The sequence below is a fragment of the Thermobia domestica genome, chromosome 14 (assembly GCF_964235325.1).
Source record: "Thermobia domestica chromosome 14, izTheDome1.hap1.1, whole genome shotgun sequence".
Lineage (NCBI taxonomy): Eukaryota > Metazoa > Arthropoda > Insecta > Zygentoma > Lepismatidae > Thermobia > Thermobia domestica.
This window is the reverse complement of record NC_137467.1, coordinates 67,491,255-67,511,554: the sequence shown is the minus strand read 5'-3', so window position 1 is coordinate 67,511,554 and position 20,300 is coordinate 67,491,255. Positions and strand designations below refer to the sequence as shown.

The 20,300-nt window shown below is 31.9% G+C and overlaps 1 protein-coding gene across 1 annotated transcript in view; it reads right to left on the bottom strand.

Moving 5' to 3' along the window:
* Positions 1-411: 411 nt before the first annotated feature.
* Positions 412-20,300, bottom strand: part of LOC145669855 (uncharacterized) — a 344,449-nt gene continuing 324,560 nt past the window's right edge. The window contains exon 7 of the mRNA XM_081738200.1: positions 412-764. Within this exon, the coding sequence (XP_081594326.1) occupies positions 412-764 (353 nt within the window). The remainder of the gene's footprint in view (positions 765-20,300) is intronic.

Below are 20,300 nucleotides of genomic sequence, written 5' to 3'. Positions count from 1 at the left end.
GGAAATGTAGATGATGATAAAAAAATAACAGATGCAAGTTGAACCAAGTTATTCCTCTCGTAAATGTCAACAACATTATATTAATTACGTTGTCACTTACCGGCTAGTGCACTGGTTAGCATATTTTAGAACTGTATATTTATAACCAGCTATTCTAAAGCAAAGCATAATATAAATATCCAGTTGACGAATTCATAAATTTTATTAAAACATGACTCATATTTAAGTAAATTTAAATCAACTTTAGTGATATCCATTATATTAATAATAATAAGCATATAAAATATTGTTTTCTCTTTCTAAAGTTACGTATTAATAAAATCGATTTCCAGCAATACTATTTATGATTATTGCTTTCAAATAAACTTAATGAAAATATTATAGTTAATGTAAATAAAATATTAGCGTTTGTTAGAAAATAAGAAAAGCGATTCTTACCTCTCTTTCTGCCAATATAGTGCACATTTTGTGATCGGTTCCTTCACCGAAGTGGTAGTAAATGCTTTTACGACCCTTTTCATCACATAGGGCAATGCAACTCGCTTCTAATATATGCTTACCACCAGTTTGTGTGAGTTCACGGTTTGGGTGCCTCAATCGTATAATATAAGAATAGGGATGATATATATTATTTGTCCCTGTCAAATATATATTAATATATCCATCTTTTTCATACAGTTCTCTAAGTATTATGATTAGTTTTCCATTGAATTCCCCAAATGATGTCATGCTATTTTCTAGTACTATTCCTGTATCAGGAATGCCTAAAAATAAAGCGGTAAATTGGCTTAGAACATGTGAAAATATAGTATGTTTAATCATATTTCAAATATATATTTTCTCTCTATTTTGTCTAAATTCTCTTTGAGTTACATGTATTTACAAGTATTTAGAAACTTCAATCATACACAATTGTGGTGTTTCTTTTCTTAAATTTTGAATATGAAACTGATACGTCACTGTCACATAACTGCAGGATTTCTAGCAGGGTACTGACAGCTATTGAGATCTGGCTAAAAATTGTCTCAACAATAGGAATGTTGAAAAACTGCATAAGCATAGAAAGAAATACAGAGTGCGGCACGTAAAACCGGCCCGTAAAGTGAACACATAAAATGAAATGTAATGTATTGAATATGATTAACTACAACACATGAATGAAATGTAATGGATTGAATATGACTTTCACAGCAGTCTTCACAGCAGATGCTGAAAGTGTCCTCCGCCCACTTCAACACACATGTGAGCAAGATTGAGGAGATTCATATATACCCTTGTCAGTTCTTGTGTTGTAATGCCATTGGTGACATCCTGGATCCTGGTCTTGAGTTATTCAATTGTGTGTGGATTTGTTTCGTATACTCTTCCCTTTAACAGTCCCAATAAGTAAAAGTCACACGTGGACAAGTCTGGTGACCGAGGAGGCCACAAGCCTTTGCTGATTGTCCTCTCTGCTGTAAACATCTCATGCACAAGGGACAATGATGCAGCTGATGTGTGGCATGCTGCACCGTCCTGCTGAAAGTAACATAACTGACTCTCCTCTTCGGTCAAGTGTGTATAAAACTCCTCCAGGATTCCCATATACACGTCACTGTTCACTGTCGTCTCAAAGAATATGAGCCCAATAACGCGTGTGGCGGAAATGGCACACCAAACACCAATCTTCTCATCATGCAAGGGTACCTGGTGGATTGCGTGTGGATTTTCTGTCGACCAATACCGGTTGTTTTGGGAATTTACGTACCCAGACAGGAGGAACCACGCCTCGTCACTCATGATGAGCATTAGTGGATCCAACAAACCACTGGCAACATAGCTCAACAGAAATGAACAGAAATGCACCCTCTTCTGCAGGTCAGGCTCCTTCAGTTCTTGCACAACTCTTATCCGGTACGGTTTTAACTTTAGTCCCCTTAAAACACGTCTACAACTTCTCTCACTCGCATGAACCTGTTGACTCAATCTCCTGGTTGACTTTCGAGGACTTCTTGTCATTATCTCCTCCACCTGCATCTTTAATTCAGGTGTGCAGACAGATGGTCGTCTGTTCCTGGGAGCATTTTGAACCGATCCTGTACGCCGCCATTTTTCAATCAATTCCTGAATGGTGCATTTTGCTGGCACAGAACGTCCTGGAAATTTCTCCCGAAAGAAATTCTTTGTTTTCACAAAAGATCCAGTGAGAATGAACCCTTCAACAATGGCAACACGCTCGGGTATCGAATAGGGCATTATCACACACTGACACTCACCCGGTTTAACACAACGAGGCCTTTTTCTCAACTGGTTTCGACAAGTTTCACTGGCTGCGGCTGCACGTGACTGCTGCAGGTCACGTAAGTCGACCCGACATCGACACGCCATCTCTTGGTAGGAAGGTAGACTATTTAAGTGTTGCCAAAAACACAATATACCAGAATACTACGATGGGCCGGTTTTACGTGCTGCACCCTGTACTTTGGACGCCATTTGGCTTTAAGCAAGTCAGTCGTAAAAATAATGGGTTACTTCATTCCGTTAGTAGTCATTGATGACCGTATCAATACTTTATGTGGAAATTTTGATCTTGCACGTAAAAACACTGGTTTTAACTTTTTAATACTTTTGATACTCGGAATATATAGGTTAGGATATCAAATTATTTGCTTGAATATTTAAAGTATCACTAAGTGGTAAGACATATTTTAGTGTAGTGTAGTTGTATTCCACTTCTTTCTAATTGTTACCAGGGGCGGATCAAGGGGGGTCTTTCTAACCCCCTGAGTTCGTGATGGTGAGATCAACTATGGTCTCAATTGATAGCATTTGAAATATATCAAAACTAGTAAATTTCCCAATCTGATGTGTATTTCTTGAGATATTACTTTTTAACTGTTTATAACCAATTACGATTATTTTTCGATAACAGCACCATCAATGACGCAACCAAAAAATGTTTAGTACAAAAGTTACAATTTTTCCCCAGAGAATCCGAATATGCAATAAAACGTAATGGTTCCAATTTAAGATTTCAAAATTGACCTCTTTCCGTGACCGATATGGGGCAGAGTGTCGAGTATCGTGTCATTGAATGTCCCTCCTTTAGACGAATAACTTTTATTACAAACTTTGAAACTCCAATATGTAGTTTTCCACTTGTCTCCAAAAACAATTTTAAACGCATCGTTTTTAAACTGTTTGTAACCCATTTTGATATTTGTCGATTACAGCGCCATGTATCATGCAGCGAAAAGGTGTTCAATACAAAAGTTACAATTTTCCCCCGGCGAATCCAAATATGCTATAAAGAATGGGTGTTCCTATTTAAGATTTAAGACTCCCTATCTCCACCGGGAGTGGAGCAGGGGGTCGAGTGTAGTATCATTCAATGTCCCTCCTCGAAACGAACAACTTTCATTACAAATTTTTAAATTCTGATTTTTTAGTTTTCCAGATATTTCAAAAATAATTTTAAATGACTCAACCGATATATATATCGTCTGCGAATATGACAAAACGCAAAACAAGTTCATCTTTATTTTAAGGGGCTTCGAGTTTTAGCTATAAAAGGTCAACCCCAGACATGCTCATATAGGGGTACGTGGGGTCAACTTTAAAATTTTAAATGGCAAAGGGGTCGAGTAATATATCGTTGTAAAGGACTCTACAAGTGAAATATTTCGCTGAAAGTTTCAAGTCCCTAAGTTGACACATCCAAAATAGCAGAGACCCATCCAAACTCTATCCAACGGTGTGGTCGGAAGTCCTCACAGCCACAGTCGTTCAGTAACGCAAATTGACAGCGACAGGACAGTACATAATCTAAAAGTTAGAGGGCACCTGGACTGAAGGCTGACAGCTTAGCCTAGCCGCCAAGAACTTCTCAGTGCTGAAACAATAACGAGAGTTTTGCTCACACGGAATCGTGTATTCAATTTTTTATTAGATATCTACGGTTTAATAGATGGCATAAGATCGCCAGACTAGGAAAATTGTCATTTATGAGCACTGAAGTCAGTTTGAGAAATGACTTAAGGCCTGGTTAAAACCTATAATGTTTTTTATTAGCTCTACAAATAGCTACAGACTCCTATAAGAAACAATTATATGTTTGGGTTCTTCAATGCTAGCCTGTTATTACTTCAGCTGGCCTTAAAATTTATTGAGTGTATGAACTACCCTTAGAAAATAACTATATATACCCTATGTAATACAAATGCAAAGTTTTAATCTGCATTACATGAAATTTTGAGTTATCATAGAATTATCAAAACACGACAAACTTCACTATATTTGCATATTAAAACTGCAATATTATCAAATAATTTTGCGTCTTGGAAATTCAAACGAAAGACACATAAAAATCCGAAAACTGAACAATTATTAAGAAAATTAGGAATAGTCGATAACAGCGATCAATTAAAAAAAATCAAAAGCATTGGCTTCGAGTGAAAAACCTGCTTTAAAGTTTTAAATTCAGAATAATTATGACATCTTCAAACATTTCAGGAGTCTAATTCCGTAAATACCGCACTACACTTAGGTACGATATTAACTACCACGATATTTGATTCCATAACTAGAAATATCTGCAAAGTACATCTACGGGTGACGTTCTAATCGTAAGTGCCATTTAGTTTAAGATAAGAATAAATGGCGATAGTGAAAGATCTCGTCTTTTATAGGCTTCATACGTCCATCTATTATCATTACTTATGTTTATAACTTGGTGTCTCTGACTATGTTCCAATAACAGGAAGATTCACTCCTACACCTTACTGCAGTGTTTCCATAGCAAATGTAAATTCGCCTACGCACTTCAGCAGCGCATTTATATATAAAACAACTCCCGTTCTAATTATACGCAAGTGTCGAAACTATCTGATAAGCAATTGAAGCTGAAGCGAGAAATAGAGGAAGATGTTTATATTACATTACAGGAAATGCATGACGCATTAATCCCACACCACACTTAACTAGCTTTAATAAAGAACAAAAGTATGTGACCGTGAGTATGGCCACAAGGTTACACTTTTGGACAGAGTGTGTATTTTTTTAACTTTTATTTATCATGCAAAATTATTATTTCAGTAGCATATCATCCTCACTACGAGCGCAATTTCCCCTCCCAGTACTTTGACCAGCGCAGAAGGACCCAACTAATTATACAAAGTTACAGAGCGCAAAAAACATTTACATAAGAAGCACGAATAAGATAGAAAACTTTAATCTAACACACATAACACTGAAAGAAAATAAACAACCTAGGACACTTCTTATTTTCCCCCGTACTTTGATTATTAGCACAGAAGGAAAACACAAATTTACAGAAGAGTCCAACTAACTATACATAGCACAAAGTATTTCCATAACTACAATCCTAAAGTGAAATCTCATAAACTTTTATGACTTATAGCATATAGTGCTGTCCTTGATTCAAAAAATAGTTTTTGTTTGGTGCAAACCGGTTCAGAAATAACTGAATTATAAAAGCTTAAAATTTAGTATGTTGTATACAGCTGTTACAGGTATATATGTATATACACTTGCTCTCATTGCATACACATGCATTCAGTTGAGAGAATAATAGCATACATGTACATGAGATTTATGATCATTCTCCTTCTTTATTTTTTGAAGAGTGACATGCAATCCAGTTCTTTCCTTCTCCGCACGCTAACATACATATACATTAGCTTAACAGAACTTTTAGCTAGCAGCTGCGAGAGGGCGCTATATCTGACGTAGTCTCCACAGCCATAATAACATGACGTCATTGAATCCGTGAAAAAAATCTTTCTCTTTCTCTCTTTTCTTCCCAGCTCTGAACGATAGAGAGGTTTTCATCGTCCCAACTTTTCCCTCGTAACGGTCAGCTTTCAAGCAAGTGCATGTTCTTTGTTATAATGCTCATCAGTCGAGTTGAGTTGAGTTTTGAGTTTTACGTCCCGTTCAGCAGCGAGGCTATATGAAACGTGGACATGAGCTCCCGCCGGGAATCGAACCCGGGCCTCCCACGCCAAAGGCGCGTACGCTAACCGCTTAGCCACGGAGGAGCTCATCAGTCGAGTTAGTATTTAGTTCTAAAACGTGCCACATACATGCGCTAGTGTCTCTCTCTTTCCTTACCATCAGCACTCAGTGATACCAGAATATTAGAATTAAATCCTAAGTTGTGAGACAAAATTCTATAAACAGTGTTTGAAGCGAATTATTTTTAATGTTTTTCCAGAATTGTTAAAATTGCGAATTAGGCTTTGACACTATTACTAACGAGTCGCTATGACATATGGTATACATGATATTTTTTTGGAAACGATAACCAACCCTGTCATTAATGGCGTACTCGAGGGATACTATTTTTTAAATCGTTATATTTTCGTTGTTTATTAACCAATTTTCAAAATTCAAACGGCAATCAATAGAGAAATAAATTTACTATCTATCAAATGTCTTGTAGGTTGTATAACTCTAAGGATATAATTACAAAAGCTCAAATATCTTTCTTATTTATACATGTGTCTTTAAAATTCAAATGGTATTACGTTCAAAACGTCCAACGGTCTTAGTTTTTATAGTCTTGAAACCATAAAAACACTTATACACTTAGAACATACCTAAAATTACAAGTTCGGATATTTGTAATGGAATCTTCTGCTAACTTCGTTCTCTATGGGAAACAATGATTTCTTAAACCCTGCCCACTGATAGTAATTCAAGCTGAATAGACAGCCGTTAATATCAAAAACTACTTGAACTTCGGTTTGCACATTTTTCACAATAACATTGAAATTATTAGTACGTATAAACTTCATTTGGGGATCCATTATAACCGATTCATTTTTTTTTACTTCAGAAAACATATTTTTAATCATTTTTGTTATTTTTTGGATTCATTTCTAAAGTAAAACTGATGTATTTTATAACTATTATCTAAATCTTTCAAACCCTCATACTTAACAAACAGCTTACACATTTTCATGTCTTTCAACACTTGCTAAGTATCATCATTATATATTTGTGGTAATAAAGTCTTATATTTTTCATCTAAACGTACTAAAACTCTTTTACCATAACGCTGTGTTTGAATCAATTTCATAATGTTATCTCACACGGTTTACTTTTTTCTAACTCACTATGCGAAGGAATCTCAATGCTTTAACGTCATTTTTCTTATTCAAATAATTAGCCATAGTTTCTTATTTGTTATAAGAAAAATGTTCGTTTTATGAAAAAAATCATAAAACCCCTTCTCACTTGAAATTTACATACGGAACTCAACAGTTGGATAATTATCTTTTAGTCCAGTGTATTTGATTTTTATTCCATCTTTAACGATCTCATCAATAATTTTATCTCTTAAGCGTTTTGTGAATCTAGGTGGAAGAAATACCATAAACTCTTCGCATTCAACTAAAATGCTCTTTCCAAACTTAATTTCAATCCTTTCCATTTAGCAATCTTATATTCTGTATCTAATTCCAATTCTCTTAATCCAATAACTTGTTTTTGCTCAAGACTTCCAAGTTTATTTATAACCTCAATATGACTCGCCATCGTATTTATTATATAGAAAATCAACGTTCACTATTCAATTTCTTATCTTCACCAAAAATATTTTAATCATTTTTGTCAATTTTAAAATAATGTTTATGGAAAACCTCCATAAACATTTCAAAAAATACATTTAACTATCTAAAACTCTTCTACTACTTTCTCATTCTTAGGGTCATATGTAAAGTTCTTTTGTCCAATTAAAATCGCATAGCATATGGTATTATCAGCCACAGATTCTGCAAAGTCTACTACAATCTTCATGTTTGTTCTCTAATTTTCCGATACATTCTTCCTCTTACTACAATTAATCACATACATTGGTCTGTTATCTATAAACTCTTTAAGATCATAGTACATTTCGGTATTACCACATGTTATTCTCTTAAATGCAGTATAATCTTCGTACATCTTAAAATAATCCCTCTTAGCAATATCTAAGTTTCTTGATTCTTTTGGAAATACCTCATTCTTTCCATTTTTAAAATAGATATTCTTTACTTTACAATGATAGAACTTACTTGCATCTGCTGTTTGTTTACCACTTCTATCAGTTTGGAATATTACAACTATGAAATCAGGCATATCAAATTGTCTAGAATTAAATTGAGTAGTAACATGGAACTCTAAGAAAGAACCGACAACAGTTTTCTGAACACACTGATAAGTATGGAATGAAAACATGATTTTAGGTTCTTTAAGAATATCCAACTTTAACTGGTTTTCGTAATTAGATACGTATTCTATAATTGGCATTCTTATCTGCATACTCTTTATTGTTATTTTTCCATCATGAAGAGCTGTTGCACTTGCTCCTGTTACAGTCCATTTGTATAAGGCATCGTTATTATTATTAGCTTTTGTAAATGTTATTCTCAATCCACCTTTCCACATAACCTCTTTATAATCACTTAAAAAGCCAGGAATTAATCTTAATTGGTACAAAACGCTAAAATCCTTTCGTAGACCATGTTTATCATCCGTTTCAAATCCTGGTTGTTTTAGATATTCAACTTCTGGTTTGGAAATCTTTAATGTTCCAATAGCTGTAGATGTTATTCCAGGTAGTTCAATCTTATCTATAACAACTCCATGCTTTCTAACCTCAATTTGAGAAAAGAAGAACTGTAAGAAGTTATCTTCAAGTTTTATAGTATTATTTGCACCAAATGTTCCTCCAATTGATGGTCAAACATCTTCAAAAGTCATATGACAATCTGCTTTGTGTGGATGTATGAAACCATCCCCCACATTGAAATCGAACTCAATATCTTTTTTAGCTTCATTCAAATTATTAAATGTTCTTGTGTTAGGTTTAAAACTCTGTAACTCGTAACTCTCAATACTATCCATTTATTATAAAGAAAATCTTGAAACAACGCTTTTATGGAATGTATCCATAAAAAAATCATACATAATAACATTTAAAAACTTATAATCCCCATCCTAACTTAACCTTAGCATTCATAGCAGTACCAACACCAAAAGCAGCTAATCGTTCACCAATCGATGCATCACTACTAAATGCTCGTTTCCATGCTTTAGTTTCTAGTTCCTTATCTGCAACATGCCTTGACTCTGTATCTTTATTGTCTCTGTAAAATATATCGTGTTCTTTACAAGCCTCATCTAATAGGTTAATACCTTTATCACCTCTTTCTAATCTTTCTTGCAGCTTAGTTCCCGGACCGCAGTACAACATGCCAGGAATATCTAATTCAAATGGGTGGTTATTAATCAAATCATTTACTAATCCTTTTCCAAGCTTCTCATCATCCCAGAATCGTGATGGTAATGTATTTAAGATCTTAATCAAATAACCTATACCTTTCGGATCATTAGGAATAAATTGTGAAAGCTTATTATTAATCATACTCTCTATACCTACTTTCTCATTATAAAAGTTATTATTACCAGCCTTTTCTTCTCCATCTATAAATATTAACCGATAAATTAACTTTCTCACATCATCCATCCATATATATTCTTTACGTCATTCGTTGCATATTTTTATTCCTTCTCCAGACTTTGGTGTTTTCTTTCTTGTTGGTGTTGGAGGTAAATATGGTTTAATATAATTATCCCAAATAGGCTTGATAATATTATTATACTTAGAAGCTCTATTAGATGCTACTTTTTTATTTCGATTATATTTTTGGAAGGTAGCATCTGATTCTATTATTATTTCCTTGTACTGTTCAAAATTGTCATCATCATAATCTCCATTTTTAATTAGTATTCATCGTTAACAATTCCCACATACCTTCTGTTCCTTTATATGTTTTACCCTTAATTATCAAATCATCACCACTCACTTTAACTTCAGAATTTCCTATCTTATTTATTATTTTTCCATCTTCGCCAACAGCTCGTATTCCAAATACACTATCATTTCTTTTACTATAATATTTAGTTGCAATCTTACCAAATGATTGTGCCGTTGTTAAAGGTTCTACTTCTTCGACGTTGTCTTTAATTTGTTTTCTCATTTGTTTTATTTCCCCTGTTATAAGTGCATCATTACTACTTGGAGGACTATCATAAGTTATCTTTTTAGGTGTTTCTAGTAGACTAGGATCTATTGAAACCGTCTTATGTACAGCTGGAACAAGCTCAGTTATTAGATTTTTATTTTGTTCTGCTACTTCTTTGATCTCACTTCCCAAATTTTGAATAGCATCAATTACAGGTTGTTCTTGTGTCTTAAATTTATCGTATATACCTGCTCTTTCTTTCTTCCAAGATTTCAAGCCCTTTATTAAGAACTCCTTTAACTTAATATTCTTATTAATTTCATTCTCATCCATTTATTATATAGAAAACGAACAAACGCCAATAAACGTCAATATACGTCAGTAAACGTCAAAAAAAGTCAAAAACGTAAACCGTTAAAACGTAAACACTTGAAAAACGTGAAACGTTTAAGAAGTGTTTTATCTTGTTCCTATACTTACCAATGTTTACCTTCTTTGTCATATCAATTACTATAAAACCATAATCTTCTCGCCAACATTTTGAGCATATCTCTTTAAATTTATCATAAGGCATATCTCCTCCAACAAACTCGTTATACACATGTTTAAGATTAGTATCATCATGTCTAAATACGCATAGGAAGTTAGCGTTATCTCTTATAAGCTATTTAGGTACTTTTGAATGTCTGTGCAAGATAGAAACAGTCTAAATGTCTATGTCTACCTCTCATAAAGTAATTTCTAACAGTATCTTGGTTCTCCAAAATGTAATCATCAAACACAAGAACATAGTATTTTTCACATTCATCAATAGGTACAATACAATCATTACTGCTTAAGAACATTGCTATTTGCTTCTTGAACTTTAGTTCTGCTTTTTCAAATCGATCTTTTAATTGTGCATACTTTGGCTGATTCATGCTTTTAGAATATATGTAGAAGTAATTATTGTTTAATCAACCTGGTAGTAATAAGAAGTTAAATAACAGAAAAGTGTAACCACAACCAGATGGACCCACGACAAGACACCGAATATGATCAGATATAAGTTCTCCATTTTATTTCTTAACTGTTGTTTCTTTTATCATCTCTTATACACCCCAATTAAAAGTTTTGTTACTCATTTATTATAGAGAAAATTTTGATTCAGACTCGATAAATCGTTAGGTCCTTATATCTTTAAGTTGTTCTCTGATCTTATGCAACGTATTTTTATATATTCTTCATCCATTTCTCCATTTAATGTTATTAACATCTCTAATAGTTCTTTAAATGAGTTAATACAAGTGACAATGCTTTTATATTCATCTTTTCTTTTGCTTATGTTTAACTTAGAAGACAAACCTGTTATTATAGCACTTCCCATTGCAAGAGACGTTGTTAATATTGAGTAAATTGTTACGGGTATAAAAATATTAATAAACCCAGTTATTGCAGAAAGTATAACCGATAACGTGATAAAAGTATAGAATGCATATCTAACAATTCGTAGTTTTCTCTTTTTCTTCTTTAAGCTGTATTCTAACTTTTGAATGACATCTTCTATTAACTTGATTATTTTCTCTCTTGGAATATCTCTAGGTAAATCAAACTCGTTCATTTATTATATAATAAATGGCTAAGGTATTTAAGTTAACGAGTGATACTTTGTTTTAAAGAAGATTCTCCATTACAAATTAGACAACAGTAACAACTATTTAAGTGTAGGACTAGTTGGGCTTTACAATACATATCTAACTACAAACATTACACATGGCACGTTGTTTAACTATGGAGATGAACTTGTTCATATACCAAATGGACAATACAGCTTAAACAGTCTTAATGATTATTTAAAATCACTCCATAAACATAACGTTAAAAGAGGATCATATAACAAATAGAGTAAAAATAGAAACAGGTGATATTGATATCAAAATGGGAAATTTAGATACTGTTCTTGGATTTAGGTTTTGTGAATTTTTAGAAAAAAAAAACAAAACACAAGAAAGTTACCACAGTTTCACCCATTCGATACAATTAATGCTCACTGTAATATAGCACATGGTATCTTTGTTAAAGATACGGAGTACACACATAGAGGAAAAGTAATTATACCATCATTTAAAACAGATACTGAGTTTAAACATAGTATTATTTATGAGCCTACTTATCCATTATTTTTCCCTATATCTAAAGACAAGCTTGATAATTTTGAGATAAGGATAACAGATGAGAATGATTCCTCAATTGATTTTCGTGGAGCTACAACAACTGTACTTTTACAAACCAAGATTTTCTCTGAAATAGAAAGATGCGTTCTATTAAAGTTTGTATGTTTAGTGTTCCTTACGGTGAACTAAAGGATTTAAATATTGATCATGTATTAACAAAGAAACAACTTAACGATAAATCTAAGAAAATTAAGGAAGGTTAAGGAATGGATTTAACTCTAACTACTGCACAAATGAAAAAGATTAAGAAAGAGCATATGGGTGGTTTTATCTTTACAATTGCAGCTTTAGGAGCAGTTGGTTCATTAGCAGGTGGTGCAGCAGCAATTACTAAAACTGTACTTGATGCTAAGAAAAATAAACAAGAACTTGAAGAACAAAAAAGGCACAATATGGCTATAGAAGAAAAACATGGAGCAGGTAAACCAAAGAAATCAAAAAACTAAAACCATTGACCAACTTCGATATAGAGAGGTTGGTTAAAGAATTAAAGATAAAACGATTTAGAGGAGTATTTATGAGTGACGAACTTCCACAGAAACCCTATGTAAATGAGTGCGGTGTAGTTAACTTCGATAAATCAGAAAACATTGGTACTCATTGGATATGCTATTGAAAAGAGAACAACGACAAGTATGTGTTCGATTCTTATGGTGGTGTTCCTCCTAAACAACTAGTACAATATCTTGGTACCGAAAACTTATTTTACAATGACGAACGAATACAAGACTTTAATTCAGTTATATGCGGTCATCTTTGTGTTAAGATTTTAAATCTTCTTAATAAAGAATATTCTTTTAGTGACGTTATGTATATGATTAAAATGATTAAGTGCTTTTATGATTTGTATCCATAAAAGTTTTGTTTAAAATAAATATGGAAGCTATACACAATAGATTTTTAGATTATTTTGAGAAGCATCAGGATGAACTAGATGCACTAGATAGATATAAGTTTTATGAGTATTTTGAGTATGTTAGTGAGATAGACTTAAAAGATAGAAACAACGTATATAATGTTATTGATTTATGGAAAACGTTAATACCAAAATTTTTGTACACGGAAGAAGAGTTGGAAAAGTTACGTCCAATAATTACCTTAAAGGAGTTGTTGTTAAATTATAGCTCTAGACCATTAGAATGCAGTAATTGTGGTAGTAACTCATTAACAAAAGGTAAGAATAGCTACATTTGTAATGATTGTTCTGTAGAGAGTGGTTGGGTTTAGAGTACTAAAGATGAGATGAAAGCTGGTTGTGCAAGAAAACCATGGTATCATACTATAAAAAGATTTAAGTTACAGCTATCTCGTTTACAAGCTTTACAGGATAGAATTATTTCCGAATATGTGTTCAAGGTGTTAAATTATGAATTTAGAGATATACCAAAAGATTTAATATCAACAAAAGATGTTCTAGAAGTACTAAAGAAAAACAAATACACAAAATATTATGATGTCTATTTAATACACTATCACGTTACCGATCAAAACCCATTAAAATTACAACATATTTAAGAAACACTTATAAACGAGTTCGAAAACTTACACGAGACCTTTATAGAACTGTATCCGAAAAGCGAATTGTTTATTACCTTAAAATGTGTATTGTACTATCTGTTGAAAAAGCATGATGTTCATGTTGATATTGATATTAAACACTCACCAAAACAAATAGAGATGTTAAAGAAATGTTTTGAAAAATTAGGATGGACATTTTCTTTATAATAAAGTGAGCATGGATATATTTGGTACTGTTAAAGATAGAAAGGATGTTTCAAACGTTAATATTAGTGAAGAGTAGCTGAAGCTGTTAAGGAATTTAGATAACGTTGTTAAGAAAGAACTTGAAAAATATAAAAGAGAAAATTATTACACACATCAAAATTTAATGAGTTGTGCAGCTTTTAAATCCGAAATAAATAATGTTTCACAACAAATTATAGATCATGGATTGATTTTACAAACAAAAGAATAGTTAATGTAACCAATGGTATTAATCAGCAGGATGCTGTTACGACAAACCAGCTTGAATCAATGAGAAGCGATATTAATAAGAATTAGAATCTCAATTAGGGAACGATAGAAAACGATTTGAAGATGCATTAGAAATGTTACAAGACACATACATAAAGAAAGAAGATTTTCAAAAGATTAGGACAAATACTACTAAATTGATTATGCATAAAGAAAATATACCTCTATTATATCGATTGAGAATTAAGAATGTTAAAGACCCAATCTTTAGAATATTCAATCTTCCTAATGGTTATAGGTTTCTCTATAATGGAAAAATAATGCACATGGAATTCAGTTTGGATAAATACTTTCTAGAGATATATTTGGGTGATACTTTGATTGAAAATTTACCTTTTAGCTTTAACAAGAATGATATAATTACAATTAAACCAAATAAAAATTCAGCTATGGAGGAAGGACAATTATTGTTTGTTGTAATGTACATAGAAGGATAACTTTCCTAGAGACGTTTGCTATATAATAAATATGGATATTTTTGGTAATATTAAAAGTAAAAAAGAAGAATATAGAGAAGTTTTTACTTCAAAATACACATCCTGGGTTGATTTTAAGAACAAAAGATTGGTTAATGTATCTAACACTATTGATAAACAAGATGTTATAACATTAGAACAGCTCGAATCAGTGAAAGAAAAGTTTTATTTACTTACACGAAAGAAATTTTTGGATTTCCATCTCGATTGGCAGATGATCTTGGGAAACCAGCCTTTTTTGTATATAATTTAGTTGCTGCCTACAAATTTCTTTATAGAGGTAGATTAATGCATATAGAATCAAGTTTTAATAAATATCTTATAGGCCTATTTTTAAATGACGTTTTAGTTGAAATTTTTCCATTACACTTTAATATGCATGATCAGTTAAAATTAGACCATCCAAAGATTCTAATTTGAAAGAAGGTAAATTATTATTGATTATTATGCATATAGAAACAGAAGATGAAAGTGAAAACGAATCAAGTGATGATGATGATAATGTTATAAATAAAAGTATAGTATTAGGTAATGATAAATTTTAAATTTTTCGTTGATTTTCTATACAATAAATAATAATAATGATAATGTATGGCGTTAAATGTAAGAAATTAACAGATACGAAGAAAGATACCATTAGAATTGAACAAAGAATGGAAGATATCTAAAAAAAGGTATATGTTCTGTATGCGGTGTTACTAAATCTCAATTCGTTAAAAAGAATGATTGACTATATGATGGTAAATGTGTTAGAGAAGACATTATAGAAGAAATTCACAAACCATCTGGAAAAAACTTTGACAGACTAAGTGTGGTTATAAAAGGTATCGGTGGTCTTTGGCAAGCTGATCTTGTAGAAATGGATAGCGGAGTATTAAAAGGTGTTTCCAAAATAAATAAAGGCTATAAGTATCTGCTAACGATTATAGATGTGTTTTCGAAATATGCGTTTGCTGTTCCTGTTAAAGATAAGAGTGGTAAGAATGTTACAGAAGCATTTGAATCCATATTAAGAACGAGGAAACCTAGTAACTTACAAACTGACCAAGGTAAAGAAATTTACAATACAGAATTTAAGAAGTTGATGGAGGAAAATAGGATTAATCATTACTCAACCTATAGTGGTAAGAAAGCTTCTTTTGTTGAGAGATTTAATAGAACACCTAAGCAGAACATGTGGAAAAGGTTCACAACACAAGGGAATTACAAATGGATAGAAATATTACCAACATTGGATAGTGAGTATAATAATAGAGTACATAGAACAATTGGTTTAAAGCCTATAGAAGTTAATAAGAAGAATGAGCGAACAATATTGGAGAAAGTGTATAAGAAAGAATATAAGCGTGTGAAGCCCAAATACAAATTAGGTGACCATGTTCGTACAAGTAAATCGAAAGCGTTATTTGAGAAAGGATATACACCTAATTGGTCAACAGAAGTATTTGTTATTAGCAAAGTTATTCCATCTAATCCGCCTACGTATAGAATTAAAGATTTAGAAGAAGAAGATGTACAAGGTAGATTTTACGAACCAAAACTATTAAGGACGAAACTTAAAGATGAATACTTAGTAGAAAAGGTTTTGAGAAAGAAAGGTGACAAAGTATACGTTAAATGGCTAGAATTTGATGATTCACATAATAGCTGGATAGATAAAATTAATGTTGTAATGTAAATATAAATGTTGTCTTTTATGGAATAATAATCATAAAAGGCTAGTTTGAATGAGATAAAAGTAATGAAACGTTACTCTTCAAACAACAAAGGGTAACGAAACGTTACTCTTCACCATGGATGTTTAAACATTTAGCCCGTTAAAACGACGGGTCAAGAACAAATGAAACCCGTTAAAACGACGGGTAAAATCTATATGTTTATGTGTAAGGGCGGTCCTTTTCGTTCCTCCGGTTGTTATGTTTATGCGTAAGGTCGGTCCTTTTTATTTCTCCGGTTGTTTCCAGTGGCCGAATTCGGGTCGATGAAATTATTAGGAAAGTAACAGGTAGTAAGGAGAAATATGGAATGAATTAAGAGGAATATATGTTTGTAAAGAATTGATTCTAGATATATCACGATGGGTATCTATAATGAAAAATTAACAACACAACGGAAAAGATCAATGGAGCACTTTTGCTCTGTTGCTCTACATATCTACTAAAAGGAGGAGATAAAGGAACAACGAGGAAAAGAAATTTTATAAATGGTTAGAAAATAAACAATCTAAAGAGTTAATTTCTTATATAAAGTCATTGAACCGAATTGTTGGGGGTGACTTTAAGATTAGTAAGAAGTAAGAAGTAAGAAACTACTTGAATATTATGATAAAAATTAACTGGAGCAGATATGCTCCGACAAAAATCATGATTTTCTATATAATAAATATGAGTACTATGGACAGTTCTCTTAGTTTAAACAATATATGCTACGAACAGATTAAAGGCAGTTATTGGTATGGTGTTTTTGGTGATTTTAAGTTGATTATAGATAAGAGTACAGGATACGTTAACGCTACTAAGCTGTGTCAAGATGGTGGGAAAAGATTTGATAATTGGCTGAAAATAAAGAATCAAAAGAACTAATAGAATATATATTTCAAATGCTATAATAATAGGAGATGAAATTATCAAAACAATAACAGGAGGTAAAGGAAAGATATGGAATGAAATAAGAGGAACGTAGGTATGTAAGGAATTGATCTTAGATATATCTAGATGGGGTTCTCCTATGCTTTATCTTAAATGTAATCAAATCATTATCAATTACTTCGTCAAAGACTTTCAACAGCAATATCTTACTAACAACGATCAACTTGAAACAAGACTACAAGAAATAGAACAACAAATGAATGAATTACGTATAAACAATGAGAAACAAGAAAAGGAAATAAATCGTTTTAAAACAATTGCAGCACCATATACAGAGGATAATTCAAAAGATATTTGTCTAATCACATACAAGAAGAACAAACTTAATGATCCTTTCCCTTATTATGCTATCAGATGCCAAAAGAAAAGTCTATATAAGCCTCTTAATGAAGCAGAAGAAAAATATCCGAATCATGTAATAATATACGAAAAGTTCAGAGATCCTAACAGTATTAAGCTATTCAACCTAATGCAACAAGAACTAGATATTCGTAAAGGTAAGGGTAATCAGTTTTGGACATCACTATCAGAAGAAGATTTGGTTAAAGAAATTGATTGTTTATATGATCAGTTAATATCTGATAATTAAGGTTACGACTTTTATGGTATAATAGCCATAAAAGGTGATTAGTTAAACATTAAACAGACCATCTGTTGTAACATCGAATGCTAAATTCAATATACTACCTAAATCAGGATTATTATGGTATCTTATTATAACTCTCCAATCTACGATATGTCTAAATAAATATATAAATTTTACAGAGAGGTCTTGATAAATTGAGATGTTATGCCAATGAACACGGTCTTTGAACTCCGCAATGAATCCTTCTGTTAAATTTTGAAACATTGAAATCGTTGTCCAATTTACTTTGTCAGCGTAATCTCTTATAAGGTTTTCTGATATTTGCTGGGTCCCACATAAGCGCCAACAAGAAAGTTTCTCTGCATGTTTTCGTATAAAGGCTTCAGAGAGTTTGCTTCCATAAGATATAGCATCAAAATCAACTTTGTCTATAAATTCATTAATAAATTCTTTAGATAGGTTTTGATTTAACGATACTTCTTTCCAATGAACTCTATCTGCAAATTCTCTTATAAAGTCTTCTGATAAGTCTTGGCTTTCTCTAATAATCTCCCAATCAACTTTCTCAGCCAATTCTCTTATAAACTCTTCTGGTAACTTTTTCCATGAACATATTTCACTCAAATTAACTTTCTGTTGATATTTGCGTATAAAGTCTTCTGTAATGTGATCATAGTTATATTCCTCCTCATAATCATCATAACCTATAGATAACCATTGTTCATCAGTCAGTGAATCTAGCATCTCATCGGACAAGTTCATAACGTTTGCCTAGAGAATGTTTTGTATAAGAAACGAATTCTTTTCTTTAGTAGCTTTCTTGAACAATTGATCTAACATACCTATGGACACGCTAAAATTTATTTTGTCTTCATCATTATAGCCACCAATATGTAAATGTTTACATACACAATCAAATATAGGTTTGTAAGATAATATTTCCTTAGCACTAGTCATATTCACCTGTTCGTTTTTATTCTTAGATTTTTTAAAATTTATTTCATTTTTGATTTTCTATATAATAAGTATGGAGAAACATTTTGATTTATTACATGATAGACTTAAAGTAATTCATCAAGATCTTAAACTCTTAGCGACACTACTAGAGAAGCAAACTCTGTTAATAGAGAAGCAAATAATGTTAAAGGAAAAAGAATTATAAATAACACAACAAAAACATCTGATTTGAGTAGTGATGATGAATATGAATATGGTAGTGATGATTATGATGATGAATAAATTTACAAAAATGATTAAGATTTAAAATGTATAAATGTAACTTTGATGGGTTATTCCCTTGAAAGCCATGTTCCAATACAACGCGTAATATGTAGACAATGGCAGAAATATACAATGTTAAGTGTTGTATTAGGACATATGAAAGTAAAAATAGTACAAAAATGATTAGAAATAATCTGGTGAAGATAAAAAGCGATAGAGTGATACAAAGATTTTCTATATAGTAAATAAGATGAGTAATTATAATAGATTTACTGTAATAGAGTTAGGACGACAATGTAAAGAGAAGGGAATCAAAAGATATTCCCGATTACGAAAAGCAGAACTAATAAACCTTTTTAAACAACATGACGATGAACAAAGGAGAAGCAGATTAGAAATATATTCCCATTTAAACAAGAAATAATTGAAGAACCAAGAATCAAAATTGAATCAATACCAATCGATGTAAAACGTCAAAATATTGCATTAAAATCAAGATTAGAAACATGGATATTTAAAACAGATTATAAGCCACAAGATCCACTCGAGCAATATATTACTGCAACATCTAAAGCTATATTAAACAGATTACAAATTAGCTTAAGTAAACTAAGTTCATTGAAAGCTAATCTTTATATAAGTTGTACATATAAGACAAGTGAAGAAACTCAAAACTTCTATTTTAACACTGAAAACCAAGAAATATATCAATCAAGTAATTTAAAAGAAGAAATAACTAAGATGAAACAAAGATTAAGAACAAGAATGGATGAGTTCCAAGCTAGAGGTTCTGGCTGGGCTCTTATAAACATTAACTTTTTACAACTAGCAATCGTCAAATATACACCATATAGAGGATCGACATACATAGATTTACCTGATAAAATTAGAAATAAACAAGCAGTCATAAATGTAAAGAACGAAGATGAAAATGTTGCTTATATTCAATTTGTTCTGCACTGTACCCAGTTAATAAAGATCCGCAACGACCTTCCAAGTACAAGCAAGTTGTTAAATACTTAGAAGAAAAATTAAAAAATATTCATTTTCCGGTAAAACTAAGCGATATTCCAAAAGCTGAAAAATTATTTAATATTTCTATAAATGTCTAT